The sequence below is a fragment of the Halyomorpha halys genome, unplaced genomic scaffold (genome assembly GCF_000696795.3).
Source record: "Halyomorpha halys isolate HHAL.00 unplaced genomic scaffold, Hhal_1.1 Scaffold1015.1, whole genome shotgun sequence".
Taxonomy (NCBI): Eukaryota; Metazoa; Arthropoda; class Insecta; order Hemiptera; family Pentatomidae; genus Halyomorpha; species Halyomorpha halys.
The window spans coordinates 47,625-68,655 of record NW_027114980.1 but is presented as its reverse complement, the minus strand read 5'-3'; the positions used below and the strand labels follow the sequence as shown (position 1 = coordinate 68,655).

The window sequence follows — 21,031 nt, the reverse complement described above, 5'->3', positions numbered from 1 at the left end:
AATCTACTCTCTGTTTTAAAAGTTTTTTTTTTAAACACATTGTAGATTCAATATGATAATTGTCCAAAGCATTTAACAAAAATAAACAATATTCACATACACTAAGAGCAAAATTTTGTAAGTGTATTAAAGATTAGTGAAATGATTTTCATTCAATTTAGTACGCAAAAAAATAAATAAATAAAATAATGATTATTGCAACTTAACTTTAAAAATTATTATTAATTTTTAAATTATTAAAAGTTATATTTTTTGATTTTTAAGGTCTAAAACATACATCCATGAAACTAAATTTTATATTGCTTGAGATCATTTCTTTCTGGTTTATGTACTTAAATTTTCATTTTAATTTTTCAAAACTGTAATTAAGTTTCATCTAGAAACATTTATTTTATTTTTATTTTTTATTCTTTCACCTAATTATATAGTTAGTTGAACAGCCAAGGTTTAAACGTAAAGTGGTAGGAAACTGAAATTTCACATTTAAGATGTGTTTATGTTTGGTAATGTTACCCACCTTTTCCAATCAAATCGACTTACCGAAATAATGCCTCTTTAAATTATTGATTATACAATTTTTTTCGATTTTATTGTAAACGATATGATTAAACTCGGTATTTCAATGTACAATTTAATGGTATTTAATATCAGGTAAGTCTTGTTCATATGGCATGCCGAATTTTCAATAGCTTCCTCTAAAGTATAATAATTTTCCCGCGTTGAAAACAAATTTTTAGCCGTAAATATTGTAATATAAATGCATAATATACCGCTGAAAAACCAAAGATTTCAAAAGGAAGGTAAACGGTAAAAGGAATTTTTTTTTCGTACAAATGACTACACTGTCATCTAACTGAATGGCGCATGCATTGTACAATTTTTTTGTTTACCCAGTGTGATGAATGTTTTTGTGTTTCTGTAAGTTCTTAAATAGTTAGTTTTTTACTTTCACCTGACCCACATACGATCCTTTCAGTTTTCAGGATGTCTAACTCCATGAAATCATTATTAGTATTTTAATTATAGATTTTATAACAATTTGGTTTTGAATAAGTGGCGAGGGCAAAATATGAATTTTATAAAACTGTTATATTTCGATTTTTCCTCCATACTTTTGTAAAAATAAAAATATTAAGATTTTGTACGAGGAATATTTTTAAAATTAGTTATCAAAAGCAGTTTAAATTGGAGTCAGTCTACCAACTGATACGGCTAATTTGGAAAACTAATGAGAAAGATGCAACTTCAATGTTTTTATAGTGGATAATATAGTAACATCTCTTTAAAAACGATCTAGGATTAATTTCAACTCTCAAATTATTATTATTCAACCAGATTATCGTTTTGGAGAGTTAACAGAATGAACTTTAATTACTTTAACAATAAGATAAATGCCAACTGTTGTGTGTCCTGTTAACGTATTTTCTTGTTTTCTTCTTTATAAAGACTGTTAGCTTATCTTGTGAAGTACTTCCCCTAGTTTCTGTTATTTCTTATAATCCTAACAAGCTCTGATAAAGACACTAAGATGTTCCGTGGAAGGTGTGATAATGAACTGCTGTTATCTCGCGTGGATAACAGTTCTCTTGAGGAAGTACTTATCCAACTCTCTTACTGTGAAGTTCATCTCTATTCTTCTAGTCCATCCTAGGAACTATCTCTCGGTTTCATAGCTCTTTGTTTTTCTTCTTTTTCAGTGATGTCCTGCCTCTGACAGCCAAGGTAATTGCTTGTTATTTTCTTTATGAGTATATTTTTCCCTCCATTTTTATCATGGTTTATAATAATTCAAAAGGCGTCAGAAGTTAAAAAAAATAAAATTGTTAGACTAATTAAATTTTATTATCTGTAATGTTTTATTAAATATATCTAGAAATTCTTGAAGAAGTTTGTCGGGGGGTGCGGTCAGCAAAGAACAACATAAATAAACATCGTCATAAAATAAATAAAAACGTCGGCATAAAATAAATAAATATGGTTTTGTTTATTTATGTTGTTCTTTGCTGACCGCACCCCCCGACAAACTTCTTCAAGCATTAATCTACGGTCAACTATCTACACCTCAATATCTAGAAATTCTTTTTTTAGCAGAAGCTCTAACACAGAATGTTTTTTTATTCACAAATAAAAGATTATGACAATAAATAGTGAACCCTTCTGCTGTCTAAGACAGGATTGGTAGGCCTAGAGGACTGTTCAATAAAACATGAATCTAATTATTTTTTTTCAAACAGATTATTAAGAATTTTATAAATAATGATGAGCGATCCCTGATTCGAATCCTAGCTACCACTAATGACCTGTAACAAGATTAATTGGTCTGGGTAAATTCCAGTCGCCTCCAAGTCGGAATCCCCTCTCTCCGCTTGATTGAGAAAACAATAGCGTTGTCCAAACCGTTGTGAAAATTCACTGTTCACTAAAATCACCTGTCTAAAGTCCATCACGAGTAATACTTTTACTGTTCAGAAGAATAAAAAGATGTCTTTCTGTAACAGAATTTATGATTAAGATTTTTAATCTATATTTAAAAATAAAAAAACCATAATTTTAGATTTATAAAATAAAATGTTGATAAGTTTGTTTATTATTATATAATCTAAAAAAAATGTTGGCTTAATGTAGTCCAAAGTTTTTATATATTTTTTTTATTAATAGTATAAAATTGAAAAAAATGAATCCCAAAAATAAAAAACAATAATGACCAAAATAAAGTTATTAATAATAAATAATTTAGTTATAGCTATTAATAGTATATTGGAGTTTTCTTTCCTACAATAGTTGAAACAACAGATTAGTAATTTTATTTATTTAGAAATTATAAATTTCTTTACATTCCCCCCTCCAGTCTTGTATAGGGACACAAAATCATGCTCGTGTAGTAATGTGTTGTTTTTGACAACTATATTTTTTACTTTTGTAGTATTTGTTGATGCTCATTTCGTGGCTCTATATCCCTAAAGAATATCATGGTACACTGTATTGGGCGCTAATATGTTAATATTTGGCATTGTTCTATCACGAGGTTACTCTTATAATGGTCACTAAGATAGACTGCTTTCGTTTTATTGATCAATATTATATTAATCATTTTGAATAAACTTTGTCACTTTTATCGACCTATGACACAAAACTTAAGAATGAAAAGGTCGTGCTAATCAAATTCAATTTATACTTTATTGAATTGTGATAATGTTGGTGTACTTCATTTAAGGTATTGCCATTAACTTGTATAATACTCAGCATGTATACTATAGTTGACTTGGAATAATATTTATTTTGTATTTACCCTCTTCTGATATGGAAATTTATGTATATACTTGATTAAAAGTACAATAATGTGTTTTTAAAAATTTGTTATTTCATGCACATCATTTGATGTCACCAGGGTTGTTTCATTTGAATAATTTTATAGTATGGATTCCTGACAATAGGGCAGACTATTCCCATTTCCAGTATTTCCTGTGACTATTGTGCTCAGGCGTCTCCATATCCTATTGAAAGGATACGTGGCTGAAGATTTTTTTTCTCTTTCGTTAGATAGAAGTCTTCATTCCTTTAAATAACTAAAAATAATTTTTTATAGTCGTCAAACCAGCCAGGATACCCAAGTGCGGAGACTATTTATGAGTTTAAATAGAAAAAAAGGCCATTGTAATCTAAAAAAAAAAAACGTATTTATCTTGCTTTCAGGCATCATCAAAGCATTAGTGTACATCTGAAAAACATACATTATACTCTAAAAAGAACTTACCTTCAGTCACAGGATAAAACATTTGAAATAGCAAAGCAGTTACTCAAAAATAATTAGTGTTCAGCTCCAAACACTTCGTCAGTGTATCTAAACTAGAACCTTCTCCAGGAGGAGAGGAGCTGACATAATTAAAATATTATAATTATTCTAAAATTACGGCATGCGTTCGAAATTCCATTAAATATCTTAAAATTCAAAAATAAATAAATAAAATAAAAAAGATTAACATAAACAAATTTCCATAAATCGTTTGAATTTATAATAAGAATTACTACCTTGTAGCGTGTGGAGGTTACCAATGCTTTAGGTATCCTAGATTTATCTGCAGAATTTTAAACACCTGTGTTCTAGCAACTTTCAAATAATCCTTAATTATTAATTTTATGGCTTTTCTCATCAGGTTACTTTTGAAATTTAGTCTTTGATTAGACAGGAAACTGCTTGTCGATTCCGACTATTACAACATTTACTAGACAAACGGGTCCAAACTTCCAATCCATTACAAAAGACTGATCTACATGACTATTATAAGGTCTATCTGGACATACGGAATTGAGCTATGGGGCTCCACTAAACCATCTAATTCCTCTCGAATCCAATCCTTACAGTCCAAAATCCTTCGTAAAATCCTTAATGCTCCTTACTTTGTAACAAATCAAATCATCCATCAGGACCTCAATGTCCCCTATGTTGCCGATTTGGCCAGAACCAGATACCAATCCTTCCATAATAAACTTCCCAACCACCCAAACCAACTCGTTTCTAACCTGGCTTCTCCTTCATTACCTAATAATCCTCCTAGACGTCTGAAAAGAAGATGGCCTCGAGATCTTCTCCTTTAGAAATGTTTTTGGAGTTCTATCAATGGGTAGATTCTTCACATGTTTGTATCATCTCATAATATCACTTACAGCAAATTTACTTGATGTGTATATATGTATACAGTTGTAAATAACAATAAATAAATTATAAAAAAAAAAAAGTTTTTGATTGAATGGATGGTATGACCAGTAGTTTAAAAACCTGCTACTGCATTCTTCTTTCCTGGTTCATTCAAGTTTAATTGACTATTACATTTGAAAACCTTATGCCTTTATTTTGCTGATTACTATAATATTATATGTCTGCACGTAACTATGGATCCTGATTCTTTATGTTTTTATGTTTATGTTTAGTTATGTTTCTCCATGTTTTAAATAAGCTGGAAAATTCTAGAACCCCTAGTAACCAGTTATCAGTTTTCCATTATTTCCCCGATTCAAATGTTCCACTTACTTACATAAAGGATTTTTCCGATTCCCTTAAGAAATCGTTGTCTTGAGCCTAAACATAAATTTAATTTTGTGAACCCATTTATTTTACATAAAGTAGGCTCAGGATAAAAACAAAACTATTTCGATGCATTATATATTTAAGGAGAGCGCAATGGCATTGTGGTAAGGCCTGATTCTACTATTTCCAAGGACCTGGGTTCGAATCCGGCTGGGTAGAGAATTGTTTTCTGTTACACTGTAACCATGAGTCTACAACTCTGTGAGTTATTGAGCCCTCCTGGGACCCCACCAGTCTGGTAAATTGGTGACCCTTGATTGGGTAAAAATCTGGCGGTAAAGCGTGGTTCCGACCAAATCACCTCCTTGCACAACTGTTGGTTTAGTACCAGTACTTCCTTACAAATTACTGCACTCTAAACTGTTCATGAGTTGTAGTGGTACAGATTTTAATTTAATGTAATATGTATTTAAGAACATTTTAATTCTGTTGTAATTTTTAAAACGGATTCTTAATTACTTCAATAATTATTTTTCCGAAACAATAGGTATTTAAATAAATACTTATGTGATTTTAGGTTGGTATATCTCATTTACCGCTAGTTATTCATCAGATTAATGGAACATTTTAATTCTAGTTTTAAATTCGAATGATTTAATGATGATTGAAGTTTCTAATATCGACACTTGGTGTAATGCTTTGATATATTAAAATTTTATCCCTTGAATAATTTGTTTTCCTCTTGTATTAAATTAATTTAACTTTTTAAAGAATTCTCATATTCATAAATGTCTAATGCCGACATTTCTATTCTGAGGTCGGGCTATAAAATTTAAAGTAAAATAATCAAGTTTTTAATGGCATTTTAATTTAAAGATTTCTTAAATACGTCTTGTTCAAGAACTCCGTTCTGCCTAAGCGAATGGAACAATGATTATTAATTATAAGTACAAAAACATTTAATAAGCAGTCGAAACGTTTTGAGAGCGAGTAAAGGACATAGACCATATCTTTTTATTGCCAGTAGCTAAAGTCTATTTGCGATTTGCTTCCGTATATATTAACAGCACTTATATTTTTAAATCAACACTTCAGAAGTCATTTTATTACGGAATGCCTTTTGTTTTATTTTAATTATATCTGTTCGAATTCACTTGTTTGTGATGCTAATGTTTTATCACCAAGTTTGTGCATGTCTTTATGGTAATAATAAACGTGGATTTTATTTTGACATAAATTTGACTTGAATTTTATCTATCGTTTCAACGGGACGCCTAGAATTGCTAGTGAATATTTATAGCCGGTAGTTTTTTGTGGAGTGGATGGAATCTGAGGTTTTATTCCGGGACACTTATTTTCGTCAAAACCAGTTATTTGGACGCTTTATCTCCGGAGGAACTCTTTCCGAGGCAGTTATAATAAATAATTTTAAATTATTTGTATGTATAATCTTAAGTTATAGCTAGTATTAATAAATTGCAGAGAGGATTTGTGTTGGAAATTTTTTTTATCACTTAATTTATTATTTATATAATCGATATTTATTATTAGCCAGCTATTGATTATTTTTAATAAACTTTTTTTTTTATATTTCTCCTGTTCAAATTGTAGACATCAATCAATATACACGTTCAAAGTGCATATCAGGATTAAATGAATTATATGAATGAAGAGAGAAAAAAAACCTGAATGTAAAAAGGTTTATGTTATTAATAGAAAAATATAATTTTACGAGCAAGATTTATGTAGTTATATATGATTAAGTTATTCTCTTTAAATTTTAATCTGTATAGATAAATTTTAAAAAAAAATATTTTTTCCTTTTTAATTAATAAATTTAAATCCCAATATTCTCTTAAAGTAGGAATTTAAATGTTAAGAACAACAACTAACATTTATTGTTAATTCATTTTATTTTGCATTTTAAAATATATTCCTTTTTAAATCAAAATATGTTTAAATTTTAGTAAATGTTTAAGTATTTCATTTTGAAATAAATATCTATTTTATAAATTTAAAGTACCTTTAATTTAACATTTATAAAATCTTAATTCTTTTAAGAAATCTTGTAGGTTTTATAATCCTATTTTTTTTTTGTTAATTTGATCAAATTAGTTTTACCTATTACGTTTACTTAGCCAATCAATTATAGATAAACACAAGAACAAACAATTCTGAGAGGAACATTAAATTAAAAAGATATATAAAAAATTGTTTTTCGTTCTATCCTAAAGCATTGAAATTATACAGTGGTGTTTTTTACAATTAAAAAAAAAGTAGTTTTCTTTTTCAAAAGTACCAATCGATGATATTTTATCAGATTTTTTATCAGAGATTTTATCAGGGTTTCTATCAGATTTTTTTTCTTTTTTTTGGGTGGGCAGTGGGGAGATGTTGAGTGGTATGTAACTACTAATTATTGTTGACAAGAAATTGAATTTTATTCGAAGAGGCCATTCTTAGAGAATGATATTTAATTATTAGAGGAAGATGTTCCATAATGCTAAGTCAAGCTTGAGCAACGTTTCCGCTTACGATTTTTCGTTAGTTACGATTCCATCGGTTGAAATCGTGCGTTTAGGAGGGAAATGGGGTGAAAAACATTTCTATAATTACTCTTGGGTAAAAATTTTGAAAGTTAATTGTTCTTATTTCAATGATTTTTCAATTGTATAAGTGCCAAGTCAAGCTTCCGTTGGTGAACTAAATTATATCAAATTTAGTCTTGACAATCAAAATAGAGTTTCTGTCACTAATCGAGGTGTGAATCAGGAAGTTGGAGTCAAGTGCTAAACTTTCTATTCTTTATTACATATTTATTTTTACAAATCGTCCATGGCATTATTGCAGTTGTTTCCTCTTGACTTTATCACAACAAGCAAGTAAATCATGTTTTTGTTTTTTATCTGTCATCACATGATCATTATCAAGTAATACACCGGATACCACTCCTTTTATGACAATTCTCTATTTCATTTTTCTCTTAAAACCTATCTTGAGTGACATATCATTATTGATATCTCGATTAAATTTCTGAGTCATTGTGTAAGTGATTTGTTCCTGCGTGACGAAACGTACGAGCTCATCATTTTTTCTTTTAACCTTAGAATCAATTTTGTCAATGAATTTGATGTTTACATTTTAAAACTTTAATCGAGAATTAAATTTTGTTGGAATTTTTCATGACTTGTTGACTTTTTTATTAATATTCCTCATTTGCAAAGGGTTAAGCATTCTTTTGCTTGGCTTCTACTTCACTTTTGTTTCAGATTTCACACGTCGTTTTTCCTGTTTTTATAATTCATAGATTCCAAAAAAAGCACTAACTAATAAATTAATCATTTTTACTTTAAGATAACTAAATTACTGTTTTATATTATACATCGGGTGTATTGGAGAGAGTGATAGAGAGATTCATGTAGTTTAGTACTTTATTTAGTTATAAGTTCAATTGTTAATTAATGTTTTAGTTAGAGAACTAATTTCTTTACAAAAAGTTTATTTTTTAGTATACTTTTATTTTTTGTTTAAAAATTATATTTGATTAAAAAAAATGAACATAAAACTGACTTCACAGATAAACAAATATTTGCTAATATAAAACTGTAAAGATAAAACATTTTAAGATAATGACGCTTGTATGATTTCTTCATTTTTTCAATAGTTAAAGTTTCGAAAAGAAAGGTAATATTTGACCCGTTTTTAGAAGAAAAAAAAATCATTTTCCTTTTATTCATTTCTTTTTAATTTCCCTCTTGTATGAAATTATTAATACACGTTAAAAAAAAGACGTGAATTTTCACTTCTCAGTTCTAGCTGACATTTTCGACTACGTTTCCTTCTCCTAAATATCATATGGATTCTTCACATTTTGGTCGAATGCTACGCTTTCATTTTTGAAGAACATGGAAAGGTTTTTGGTGACTCTTAGTTGAAGATTTTTTATTAGAAAATTATTAGTTATACCATATGTGATAATTGTGGGAAAATGGTCCGGGTTATGGTAAGAAAGCTACAAAAATAGCAGAAAAACTATTTATACTAATGGTTTCAATTACTAATTAACGTTTCACCTTACTTTAGCAGAGCTTCATGAGTGTAAATCCTAAAAGGAAATTGATGAAGCCCAGAAAAGTTGGGCGATACGTCGGTTACCAATAAATAAGTTTCCTACTACTTTTGTATCTTTCTCGACTGCCGCCCAGACCATTTTTCTACCAAGATTTTTTAGTTTTGTTCAAAGCATTCATGGCAATCCTTCTTTACAAAATTTTTAGTATCCAGCTTGCATTAAGATTTGAATTATGTTTCTGACTAATTTCACCATATAATAAGTTATTCACTGATCACTTATTTGTTAAGCAATCAAACCAACCTAAGATTTTTTTAAAATAGTTTCTTTTGTCCTAGAGGGCTCTCTGTATACCAATATCAAGCTAACTAGCTTTAATGAGAATAAAATAAAAAATAATATATTGAATGTGATTATTTATTTGAAGATTAGAGAAAATACATTGTATCTAACACATATCTAATATCTAAAATATTAATAATAAAAATGTATTATATAGAATTCTTTTCCCATGAACGTTTTGGAAAGTTGTTGGTATTTATAATAGGAGATATTTGTGGATGGGAAAGTAAGAGAAAGACATTTGTCGAATCGGTGGTTCCCTACCAATCGATCAACGTTTATGACCAGTTAATCGATTACTTTTGAATAATTTAATATATTCAATATATTTTGAATAATTTAATATATTCAATATATTTTGAATAATTTAATATATTTTATTGTAAAATTAATTTTATTAACGACATTGTGAGTGATGTATTTTCTATTATACATATGCTTATTTTTTTTACTACTAGTATTGTGATATAATCATATTTATTTTCCACTTTATATACAATGTTTTCATCTTCTTGAGACTGGCTATTATTTATTAAATAAAATAAATTGAATCCAATTGAAGTGTCAAAACACCCTTTATTTTTTTTAAAGTCCAACGTTTCGGCCAATTTGGTCATCCTCAAGGACAATCTTAAATACAAATTTACACTCACATCAATAATTTTTAAAAAATTTGCAGGCTATTCTGCCAAGGTCATCGATTTCAGTTAAAATTTGCCTATTCTGTCATTATTCTCATTAAATATTAAAGCTTTTAATTACAAATCAATTTAACTCTATTATAACTTTCCACAACAATCCTTTTTAATTATAATATAAATATTGTTGTGATGATAGTGTTAAATTTACTTGTAATTAAATGTTTTAATATTTAATGTTAATAGTTTCAAAAGTGGGTACTTAGACTGAAATTGATGGGTACATAGACTGCAAACAAGTTTTTAAATTATTGATGTGAGTGTAAATTTGTATTAAAGATTGTCAATGAGGATGGCCGAATTACCCGAAACGTTGGACTTTTAAAGAAAGTGTTTTTAGACTTAAATTGAATACAATTTATTTGATTTAAACAATTTATACTTCACTTTAAAAATTAACCTTGCAAAATCATCAATATAACAATGCAAAAAATGAAATTAATAGTCACACCAAATTCTTTGAGTCTGTAAATTCACTTTTCAGTATATTGACGCTGGTATCAGATCCAGTGCGTTTAACGCAGTATGTTCTACTGTTATCTATTTTAGATATATATAACTTACTAATACTAGCTATAACGTAGATTATACTAGCAAATCATTAAAAATTATTTATAACAACTGCCTCGATAGAGACTCCCTCCGGAAAAAAGCGTCCAAATCACTGGTTTTGGCAAAAATAAGTGTCCTGCCATAAATATGCACGATGATACGAAATTATATATTATTTGAATTGCTTTTTAATAACAAAAAAATTGTTTAACGATTTATATTGAAAGCATGACAGAGGTTTCTAACTATCCAAGATAAAGCCATACCCCTCCTAGATCACAGGATGAGGATTTTATAAAATGGAAAATCATCTACTAGTGGATTATTATATAGAAAAATGGAAATAAAATGCCTGCCTCAGGTAAGTTACTTAGTATGATTCTGATGATGCTCCCACGCCAATGTACTGTTAGATCGTTACAGTTACTTGCTTGTTCTTTAATAACGCCTGCAATAAGAAAACCATCGGAATTCTTACTGCAGGATTTTTGTCCTGTCCTTAATGTGTTCTTTGGTCCATGTTTCGTGAATTCACGGGTTTCTTTTATTTTTTTAAACTGTAGACTATATGTAGTCCTTTCTTGATAATCTCAGCAACTTAATCAGGAGATTAGTTTGTTTCTTTCTTAAGGTTACGATCTGGCAAAATATTAAATCTGACAAATAATAACAAAATAGGAACATTTTTCATAGTTTAATCAAGATTTAAAGTGTACTTGAAGTAATAATTGTCTGTTTGAATCAACTTACAACCTTGGTTTGATTGTATTGATGAACTTGAATTATTTTTCATTAAAAAAAAAAAATGTTCTTGCTTCTGCCTTCTTATTTCTTTGTCGTCAAATATTTTACGTATTATTTCTTTACTAACAGATATTTAACGATTGTTCAATTATTTAACATATTATTTGTTTATTGTTAAGCAAGGAAAATTATAAGACCAGAGCAAGCTGACTTTAGAATTGATAATGAATTAATTGATTGGATTTCTCTCTAAAGCGTCTGCAACTATCTTGCTACTGAGAATGTTTAAATAAAATTTCTTGTCAAAACTTAAATTAGACACTGATGGTTTTTAATCTTTAACAATATAACAATTTCAAACATTTTCTATTGTTATCTTGTTGAAATGTCCACCTGTAGACAGCATTTCTAATTCATCTTGAAGTTGACAGATAGGTAATCTTTTGTTATCATTGAAGGATTTTGTTTACTTCCATTCCATCACTTTTGTTAAGCTACCGTAACTGTTACAGAACTCGGGGTAATGAACACATTCAATATTTCTTCTGGTTATAAAGTTTATTCAAATTCTGTTTCTTTGTAGCAACGGTGTCAATTTTTTTATCAGAAATATTCTTTGAAAATACTCTGAATATTAAAAAAATTTTACTCGATTAGTGACAGATATTTTCACACGATAAAATTTAACTTTTTCCTTCCTTCTCCATTTTCATACCACTCAAATAATGTTTTTTTGTCTAGGTAAATTTCAAAGGTTCATTGTTGAAATAATAAACGAAAAAACAAAGTAGAAATATTACAATGTTTAATCACAAACCTTTAAACTCCTTCCCTTACGAGGAATATATGTATCTTTTAAATGAATAAATATTTTAGGTGAATAAATTTGCTGCTAGAAGGTACGTACTTATTACTCTGATATCCATAAATGTTAGATTTTCATTCCTTTCGAACTTTAGAAGTAGGTAAGGCTGTTTATTAGTTGCAATAACTATTAATTTGTTTTAATTATCTTATTATCAAATTTTTATATATTTTTTGATTTCATTGTTTACTAAAACTTTTTGTTTTTTTGTTTCAGGAAGATGGCAGAGGTGGCCAAGAGTGTGGTAAGAGAAGAGTCACCAGGTGGGGGAGAGGAGGAGGATGACGGGCCTAGTTTGGGCGAGATGATCCAAGCAGAGTTGCTGACGCTTGGAGGTGGCTGGAGTAGCGCCGACAGTGGCTGGAGCACGGTTGAAGAAGTGGCTAAGGGGATAGTGTCTCCCCTTGGCCCTCAGGCCACTTCCAGCCCCCAGTCGGCCGCCAGTCCTCAGGCCACTTCAAGCCCCCAGTCGGCACCCAGTCCTCAGGCCACTTCCAGCCCCCAATCGGCCCCCAGTCCTCAGGCATCGTCGAGCCCCTCGGCCCGTAGCCCCTCACCTCCCCCCAACAGGCATGAGAATGGCCAACTAACTTCTAACAGTGTGCAGCTTATAATAACCCCTACCAGCCCCCCAGCATCGCCCCTGAGATCGGAAGCTCCAGTCATCACTAACGGCCACGTAGAGGAGGTCGGCACCGACCATGCCGAATTAGTGGAGGACTGTGCCGAGACCGTTCACGAGGAAGTCTCCAGCTGTGTCGAATCGGTCCTTGAGGAGGTGATCGAACAGACTGTGAAGCGCCAGGTCGTCGAAACTGTCCAATACGAAGTCGACCGAACCGTCCAGTACGAGGTCGATTGTACCGACCAACACCTCCTCGACCTGGATGACCAACATAACATCGAAGTGGCTCTTCAACAGCAGGACGAACAGGCTGTCCATCATGAGGTCGAACAGGATGTCCAACATCACGTTGAACAGACAGTCTTGAACCACGTTGAAGTAATCGAACATCATCAATCTGAAGAGGTAAGTTAGATTAAGGGTTGATAGTTCTTGGGGAGAAAATTGTTATTCATTAGATTTTATTTTAGAACAATAGGAAGATACGAACTTTGTATGGTTATGTTATTATTTTTATTTTTGTTAATTAATTCAAATAATGAGGGAAATGTCTAGAAGAAAATTAAATAAATTATGTAAGATTTCTGCTGCCTCTTTTTGAAAGAATACATAATTTTGGGAATAGGTTTTCCGGATTAAGCGAATATTTATGTACTATCTTACTATTTGAGTCGAATAATTGTTAAATTCTTATAAGTAATTCCTTTCAGTACTAAAATGAAGTTGATGTCCTGTAATGGCCAAATTTCAGATTACGTGAATGTGTATTTCTGTATTATACGACTGTTTACGATTTTAAATGTTATATTTCCTTGTGTCATTTCTTGAAAACATCCAGATCTTGAATAACAGGATTTCAAAATTTATTTTATTTTTTTGTTGGGGGGAGGGAGAGGGAGCCTTTGGTTAAGCTTTGATTTTTCTTTCTTTTTATTTCGAATTGAAATATTTCTTCTAGGTCTAATTTAGTGTTAAAATTTCTTTTGTTCAGTTTAAAAATACTATGACCCATGCACGAGGTAAACATTTATATAGTAAATGCTCTGAATATTTATTTTTTATCTATAGTTGGTCTAATGTCTACTTTTGGTACTGTAGTGACTCGAACCTGAGAATAGGTTAATGGGACTCATTCATCCTTACCTTAGAACAAAACAAACGCCTCCGAAATGTCAGTATTATAATAATACTGAGTAGCCCATACTTCACTTCTCACCTCAATAGTATTGGATAAAATTCTGATATATCTAGAACCCTTGGGGACGATGATAAAAGAGTATAATTAGCATTTAATTTTTTAAATCCCAAAGTATACTTCTGTATTTATTTTATTGATTAGAAAGTTCAGGGTTTTGTAAATTCCTTTTTTTTTTTTTTTTTTTTTTTTTTGACTTGGTTCCCTTTACTGATATATGTTTGTTCATTCTCTCCAAATTCTATTCATTGATGATGAACAGAAATGTTTCCATGAAAGAGAAGGTGTCATTCAATGCATTTTTTTGAAAGAAAAAGGGCAAGTAGAGATTGCCAACGGAACTTAAATGGCCGTTGCTGCAGTAACCTTCTTTAGAGGAAAAGTCGGAGAATTCGCTCCGAATGATTTAAAGAAGACTATTTATTATTGTGAGTAGAAATATGGAGCATAATGGAGATGAGATGGAGGGAAAAGGGGATTGGTCTAACGTTGGAATAATTTGAGGAGGCAGAGAGAGCTACAGACCGCTAGCATGATTGTATTCTGCAAAGACGACCTTCCTCTGCAAATAGCCTACCAGTCTGGCCTCTATAGCATTCCAACAATTACCAACAATAGTTATGATTGAAGCCCAGTTGGTATGGTATTCTGGTGGAACTCATTTTAAGCCCTAACAAGGTTTGATTTTTGACAGAATGCAGGATATACATTACTACTTCATTTTATCCACACTAAAATATAAGAATAATTATTGGAACTTAGAGTGGATTTAAAAATTAAATTCTTGTTAAAGATGAACGATTTTAGTTCACTGCATTTGCTAACTACGTCTTTGTTTAATTCTGTTGTCAAATCTGAGGTTATATTTCGGTCATCTGCAAGGGATTTGAACAACGTCCATTTTATTTAAAAGATTTTTTTTTTTTATTCAACCTGCCTACTTCAGACTATCGTGTTAGTAAAAAACAGTTTGGGAGCCTCAACTTTTTTCTCGTATCTTGTCTAATTTTTCTTTTTTTAATTCTTTTTAAGATTTTTCGTCCCTCTATTATATTATTTCATATAGAAGTTTAAAAAGTCGTGAATTGGATTGGTGTTAAACTAGTGCCTTTTGAGCTTCTCCTTCTTCTCCCCTTGCTATTTTATTCCTGTTTTTAAATTATTAATAAAACAATAAGAATATTCTGTATCTGCTTCTAAACAAAAATTTCAGTAAAATGTAACTTTAGCTTTAGTGCTTACGATTTTAAGGGTCTCTCAACAGAATGGTTCTTCAAATTCCTAGAAGGTTGAAGTTTTTCGATTGATTCAGTAAATATTATGATTCCCACATAGTTAACGATCATTGGTGACTATAAAGTTTGCGAAAGTCGTGTGGAAGAATGAACTGTTGTTAATGAAAAGTTGAAGGAGGAAATTATTATTGAAATATTTACTTGTTGTGAATATTGTTTTCACTTAAATCATTTCATACTAAAAACCGAAAAACCATCCTTAAGAATTTTCTTCACCTGTTTCGTGCCAAAAAGTGAAATTTGTTTTCGATGAGTTTAACCTTATTGTGTGTCTCACCTTTCTGTTGGGAAGCGATGAATTGTGCCTGCGTAGAGATGGGTTACCACGTCCCCTGCCAACTCACTAACTGGACACAGCATGGATAAAGAGGTTGGACACGGCTGGAGCCGATCGCCCGGTCTCCCGCCTGATACCTCTAACTGCATTCAGGTACGCCAGCGGTTACTGCAGTCCGATAGTACTTCTCACGGAGCTTTTTGTTCGTTTCTTTTTAACCTCTTTCTGTTTGGAGGTCGTTGTCTTTGATTGCGGCCTATTGTATTATATTTAACTATTTCTTTTTATTTTCTCCATAATTTTTAGAAAAGGGATTACGGCAAACGTGCATGCCTTCATAGCCCAAAAAAATCGGTAACCTAATGTTTAATGGAGTTTACTGTTATTACTTTGAATACTAACTTGGAGTGTGGTGTTCTTGTCCTGCCACCTATTATAAATGAGGAAAGAGATGGTATGATAAACATCTACTATGTTCATTGGTCATATCATTCACTAACCTTATGTTTGCCTATCACAATTGATTCCAATTTCTTCTTTTAGGAGTTTAAGAACGAGAGGACTGGCTCCACATACTAAAAAGTTTGCCATTGATAAAATAAGAGTCGCATTTATCTTATCGCAGCTTAGTTACCTACCTAAGCAACATTTTATAATTTTTTTTTTTTAAATGTACACTTATTTTTATTATTTTCTAATATTTCCCCTCTATATTGGAGAATAGGAAAGGAGAGTGTGAAGGAAGGGTTAAGGACGAAGATTATTTTCTGCTGCAAAACTATTTTGTATGATCTATTTTTTATTTATTGATTTTTATAAATTTTTATGACAAACGATCAATTTTTAAAACAATTTTATTCTTTATAAACATTAATAAAAGTTAGGTATGGATACCTTTTTTTAGTTATAGACAATAAAAGATTAAAATAAAAAATTTAATTACAAAATTTTACAAAGGCATTCGACATGGTCCGTCCCTCACGTTAAAGTAATAAAAAAAAATCCTTAAATTTTCTATGTAATAGAGCGTTACGGTTAAATATTTATTTCGAAGAAGAATTACTCGACTGGGGGACTTCATAATTTTATTTACAAAACAGAATTTTGTGGTCTGTGTCTGTGCTTAGTAAATATAATTATATTATAATATAATAAATATAATATTATAATTATAGACAAATTTAAATCGTTGCAATCAAAATAAGAGTATACATTTTTTGTGTAACTGAGTAAGGATCACTCAAATTCTGATCAACCAGCGGTAATGATTTTGTTTACATAACTTTTATGCGCACATTATTAAAAATTAATAATAAATACAATGAGAGCTGTTTTGAACATCAGGTTATTAGAGTTTTGTACATTAGGCTATCTAAAACATGCGCTATTTTAAATTAATTAATTTTATCTAAATTTTATTTGTATTGCATTAATTCAAATTAGTATATTCAGTAATGACATTCTCGTAATTGAATTAGTAAAAGATAATTGGGTGAGGTGATTGACTACAGGCGGATATTGCAGGCTGGAGTCGTTTGAGATAAGGCTCCAATGAGCTCTCAATATTATCCGGGTCGATTTCTTAAATCGAATCAATTGCTGGCATAAAGGACATCTGCTTCTTATTGTTCCGTATCGAACAATTCTCTTCTGGAGCCCATTGTTTTATCTCTTAATGATAGAGGCTCTGCATGCGAGTGTGTGCAAAATAATGCTATTGTTCCCGAGAAGGATAGTGCATTCTTAATGATTCTCTTTTGATAACTTCTAAAAAAAAATTATCTATGAAGGCTTAATGTTGGTTCAATTAACAATAAGTTCAATTCCTGTCCACTAGAAGGCAGTTCAATATTGTCCTCCTATCAAACTTCCTCCTTTTTTCAATGAGTAATGCAAGGACTTCTACTCTGGAGTCTTCTGTCTCTTACCCATGGTTCTGAAGATTTCTTTACTCGATCTTGCACTATAATCTTTGATATCATTTGGTATTGTTTTTAAATCCGCAGGATTTTATAGTAAGTTGCTGTATCTTTCATATTGTTTCATCGTACGAAAGCATTTGAACCACTATTACGGAAAGGAGGTTCTTATGTTTAGAATTTTAATGTAATCACTTAAATTGAAGTTTAACGCCGAGAGGAGGGGAGGGATGGGGAGACAATATGAAATTATTTTTAATAAATGGAATATGGTCCGGGTGTGGTAAAAATAAAACTCAAATAGTGACAACTATTATAATGACCCAACGTTTCGATCCGAGTTGCAGAGCTGTTTTGACAGAAGTCAAAGTCAGAGTATTAACTCTGAAGAAGTGAAGTTAATCTGACTTTGACTTCTGTCAAAACATGTCAACATGGGGCGAAACGTTGACTCATTAAAATTATTTGTCACTATTTGAGTTGTTTTTTTTTAATGCATCCGGACAATATTCCATTTATTAATAATACATACGGTCAATCAGAGATCTTCCAGTATCAATTATTTTTAGTTTTTCACTTATTACTGGAAAGCCAATCATTTCTGGAAGACTTACATTCTACGTGAAATTAAAGTAGAATCAAACCGCAATCTGGTCGATGAAATATTTCTTTTACACAGAAAATTAGTTCGATCTGTTAATCAATTGCATGGCCTTGTTCCTTATCCAGTCATCTAAGGTTCAAAGAGGGTGTTCTGAAGGGAAAAAAAAGTGTTTTTTCTCAACAGTTCTGTAGGAATGTTGAATCCGAATTTTAAGTTTATTTTCTCGACAGCTTTCGTTTTTCTTTTTTGATAATACCTATAAAATTAAGAATTTTTCGAAGATGATTTATTTGGAACAATAGTATAAAAAATGTGTACATTTTATTTAATTTTCGGTTAATCTCCGACACCGCTAGTAAATGCGCACTCGACTAAGGTCAGTGCCATGCAATATTGACGGATTAAACTAATTTTCTGTAACAAAGAAATCTTTGAGCGCCAAAAGATAATTTTAAATTATAAATTTAAATAGAATTTCTCAAAGAAGTGGCATTCCATACACAGTTCATGTGTATAAACTGTGTATGGAATGTAACAATTTTGAGATTAGTAATATAAAAATCGGAAGGGTGGATGCGATTACTATGGGAGTTAATCGTGGACTTGAACTGTTGGGGTTGGAAGACATAAGGAAGGTGATGAAATTTCATAGCTTTAACTTTATGTGGAGAAAGCGAGAAAGTACATGCTACAGTGATCAGAATAAAGCCATTTCAACTTGGCGTAGTATTATGAAATATATAGAGCCCGGAATAAATCGTATAAAACAATCTATGTTGATATAATAGCTAAGATATTATGGAGTTTCTTCCTTTCTCTTCCTGTAATTGTCTATTTCTATTTCGGATATTAAACGGAAAAATTTCATCTTCCTTGATAAAATCATAAATCTTTTAATGTATATTGAGAATTGACCGTATATGACATTAGAAGGAGATGATCAGGATTGCAGTGAAGAAAAAACTAAATACTTTTCACCTATTTATTAATAGCCAACATTTCGACATACGCTGCAGGTCCTCATCCGGTCTAAAATAAAAAGATACAGAGTAGTACAAATAATATAATAAATCACCTGTATAAAAGTGAAGTCAAACTAATGTAAATAAATCCTTTAAGTTCATTTCTATCGTCCACACCCAAAACTGAATTAAATTGACTATCTGTAACGGGATATTGTCGTTTCATTGAGTTCTGTTTCGCCCTCAATACAAATAAGCAGATTTTTATATTGGTACTAATTTTAAAACATGTCACAATCTCACAAGAGAAGATCCTTCCAAGCCGGACCCTCCCCAATAAAATCCCCAGATTCTATATCACTTTTGAAATATTTGCGGAAAACGGAAAGTGGATATTTTAAGATAGTTAAATTGAGCAATATTTAAAAAGTGTGCTGTGCTTTCCACCTCCAAGATCATACCCTTAAATAGTTGTTAAACTATTCTTATCATTTACTGTGTTATCTTTAATTAATTTAAGAGTGTTATCTTTCCACCTGTCTGAGTGCGTAATCCACTCTTACTTTCAGTTATGCGTCATCGTTAAAATTACTCAGATGTATCAAAACTACTAACTGTCAATAGCTTATGTATTTCAATTAGTCATTTCTCCTAATGCTGTTCTGAAATAAAATTAACTAGTCAGAATAGGTAAAAATAGAAAAGCAAAGGTTAAGTAATTCATAGGTTCGAAAATCCGAGTTGTGTTCAAGAGTTTTTTTTAAAAATATGAATTTAAAATTCCCGAATAAAGCTTACTACTTTATGTAAAAGGATAGGTAAAGAAACACGTAAACGCTCTATGTTGTTTCTAGAATTATTCTCGATAATCAACTTATTCTAACACAACAAAAAAAAAAAACGGAAAAGTAGGAACAAAAAATAAGTTTCAGTAATTATTTTTATTATTGGATTTCCATTGAACAATGATAACTAATCCTGTCAAATAATTTGGCAAAAAAACTTCACAAAAATCAGGAAAAAATGTTCTACCCTGTAACTCACATAATATAAAACTGAAGGTTTTTTTTTTTCTTCAAAAAGTTTCAGAAAAGCGAAAATTCGATTAACTAGTAAACCTGACAAGATATGTTGTATGCTTTATTTATAGTTTGAGATTTTTTAAAAATTATTTCAATGGTAAGTAATTATTTGAATGGAACTCTTTGAATAGTTTTCCTTTTGATTGGATGGAATGGATCACCATTGGGAATGCTGTTTATAATAGATAAATACTAGGCTGTTTTTGAAAAGTTATACTTCATCTCGTGGAAGAAACATGAATTTCGCTATGATCGGTAAATCACTAATACCCCCCATTTTATAGATGTAGGTACTTAAGAGGCAGAAGTCATTTTTTAGTATGTTAATATAAAAGAATTTTTTTTCTTTATTGAAACATGGTATAAAATTAATTTTGGGTAATTCTTGTTTATAATTTTGTCAGCTATAGTAGTTTCGAATATCTTCATTTATTCAGAAAGGATTCAAAAGGATCATCTTCCAGTTTACATCAACATGGTAAATATTAGTGTGGTTTTAATGATTTTAGTGTTTGAGTTTTTATCTGTTGTGATTTTATAAAACTAGCTGATATATTTTTTTACTTTTATTTTATGTTTTTGAGTGTTAATGTTTGCCTCCATTAAAAACCAAAATCACTGTTTTATTGTTGTTTTTTTTTTCTATAATTTTTCCAGTGTTTTAAATTACATAGTTTCACAATATTTTTTTCTTAATTGTGTGTGTGTTTAATGTGCTTATTTAGGTATGTTTCCTGCAAAATATGTATTAAAAGATTTTAATTTTAATTCTG

General features: G+C 30.5%; 1 protein-coding gene across 24 annotated transcripts in view; it reads left to right on the top strand.

Annotated features, from left to right (window-relative positions):
- LOC106687821 (F-actin-monooxygenase MICAL3) overlaps positions 1-21,031 on the top strand; it is a 207,907-nt gene that overhangs the window by 140,494 nt on the left and 46,382 nt on the right. For 19 of the 24 annotated variants that reach the window (XR_010844709.1, XM_067052066.1, XM_067052068.1 and 16 more), the window contains one exon: positions 12,516-13,329. Coding sequence is in view for 23 of the 24 variants with exons in the window: in XM_067052068.1 (XP_066908169.1) it covers positions 12,516-13,329 (814 nt within the window). In the remaining variant the exon portion in view is untranslated. Of the gene's footprint in view, positions 1-1,593; positions 1,723-12,515; positions 13,330-21,031 lie in introns of those variants that run through there. The other 5 variants (XM_067052074.1, XM_067052073.1, XM_014431941.3 and 2 more) reach the window with 3 other exon arrangements.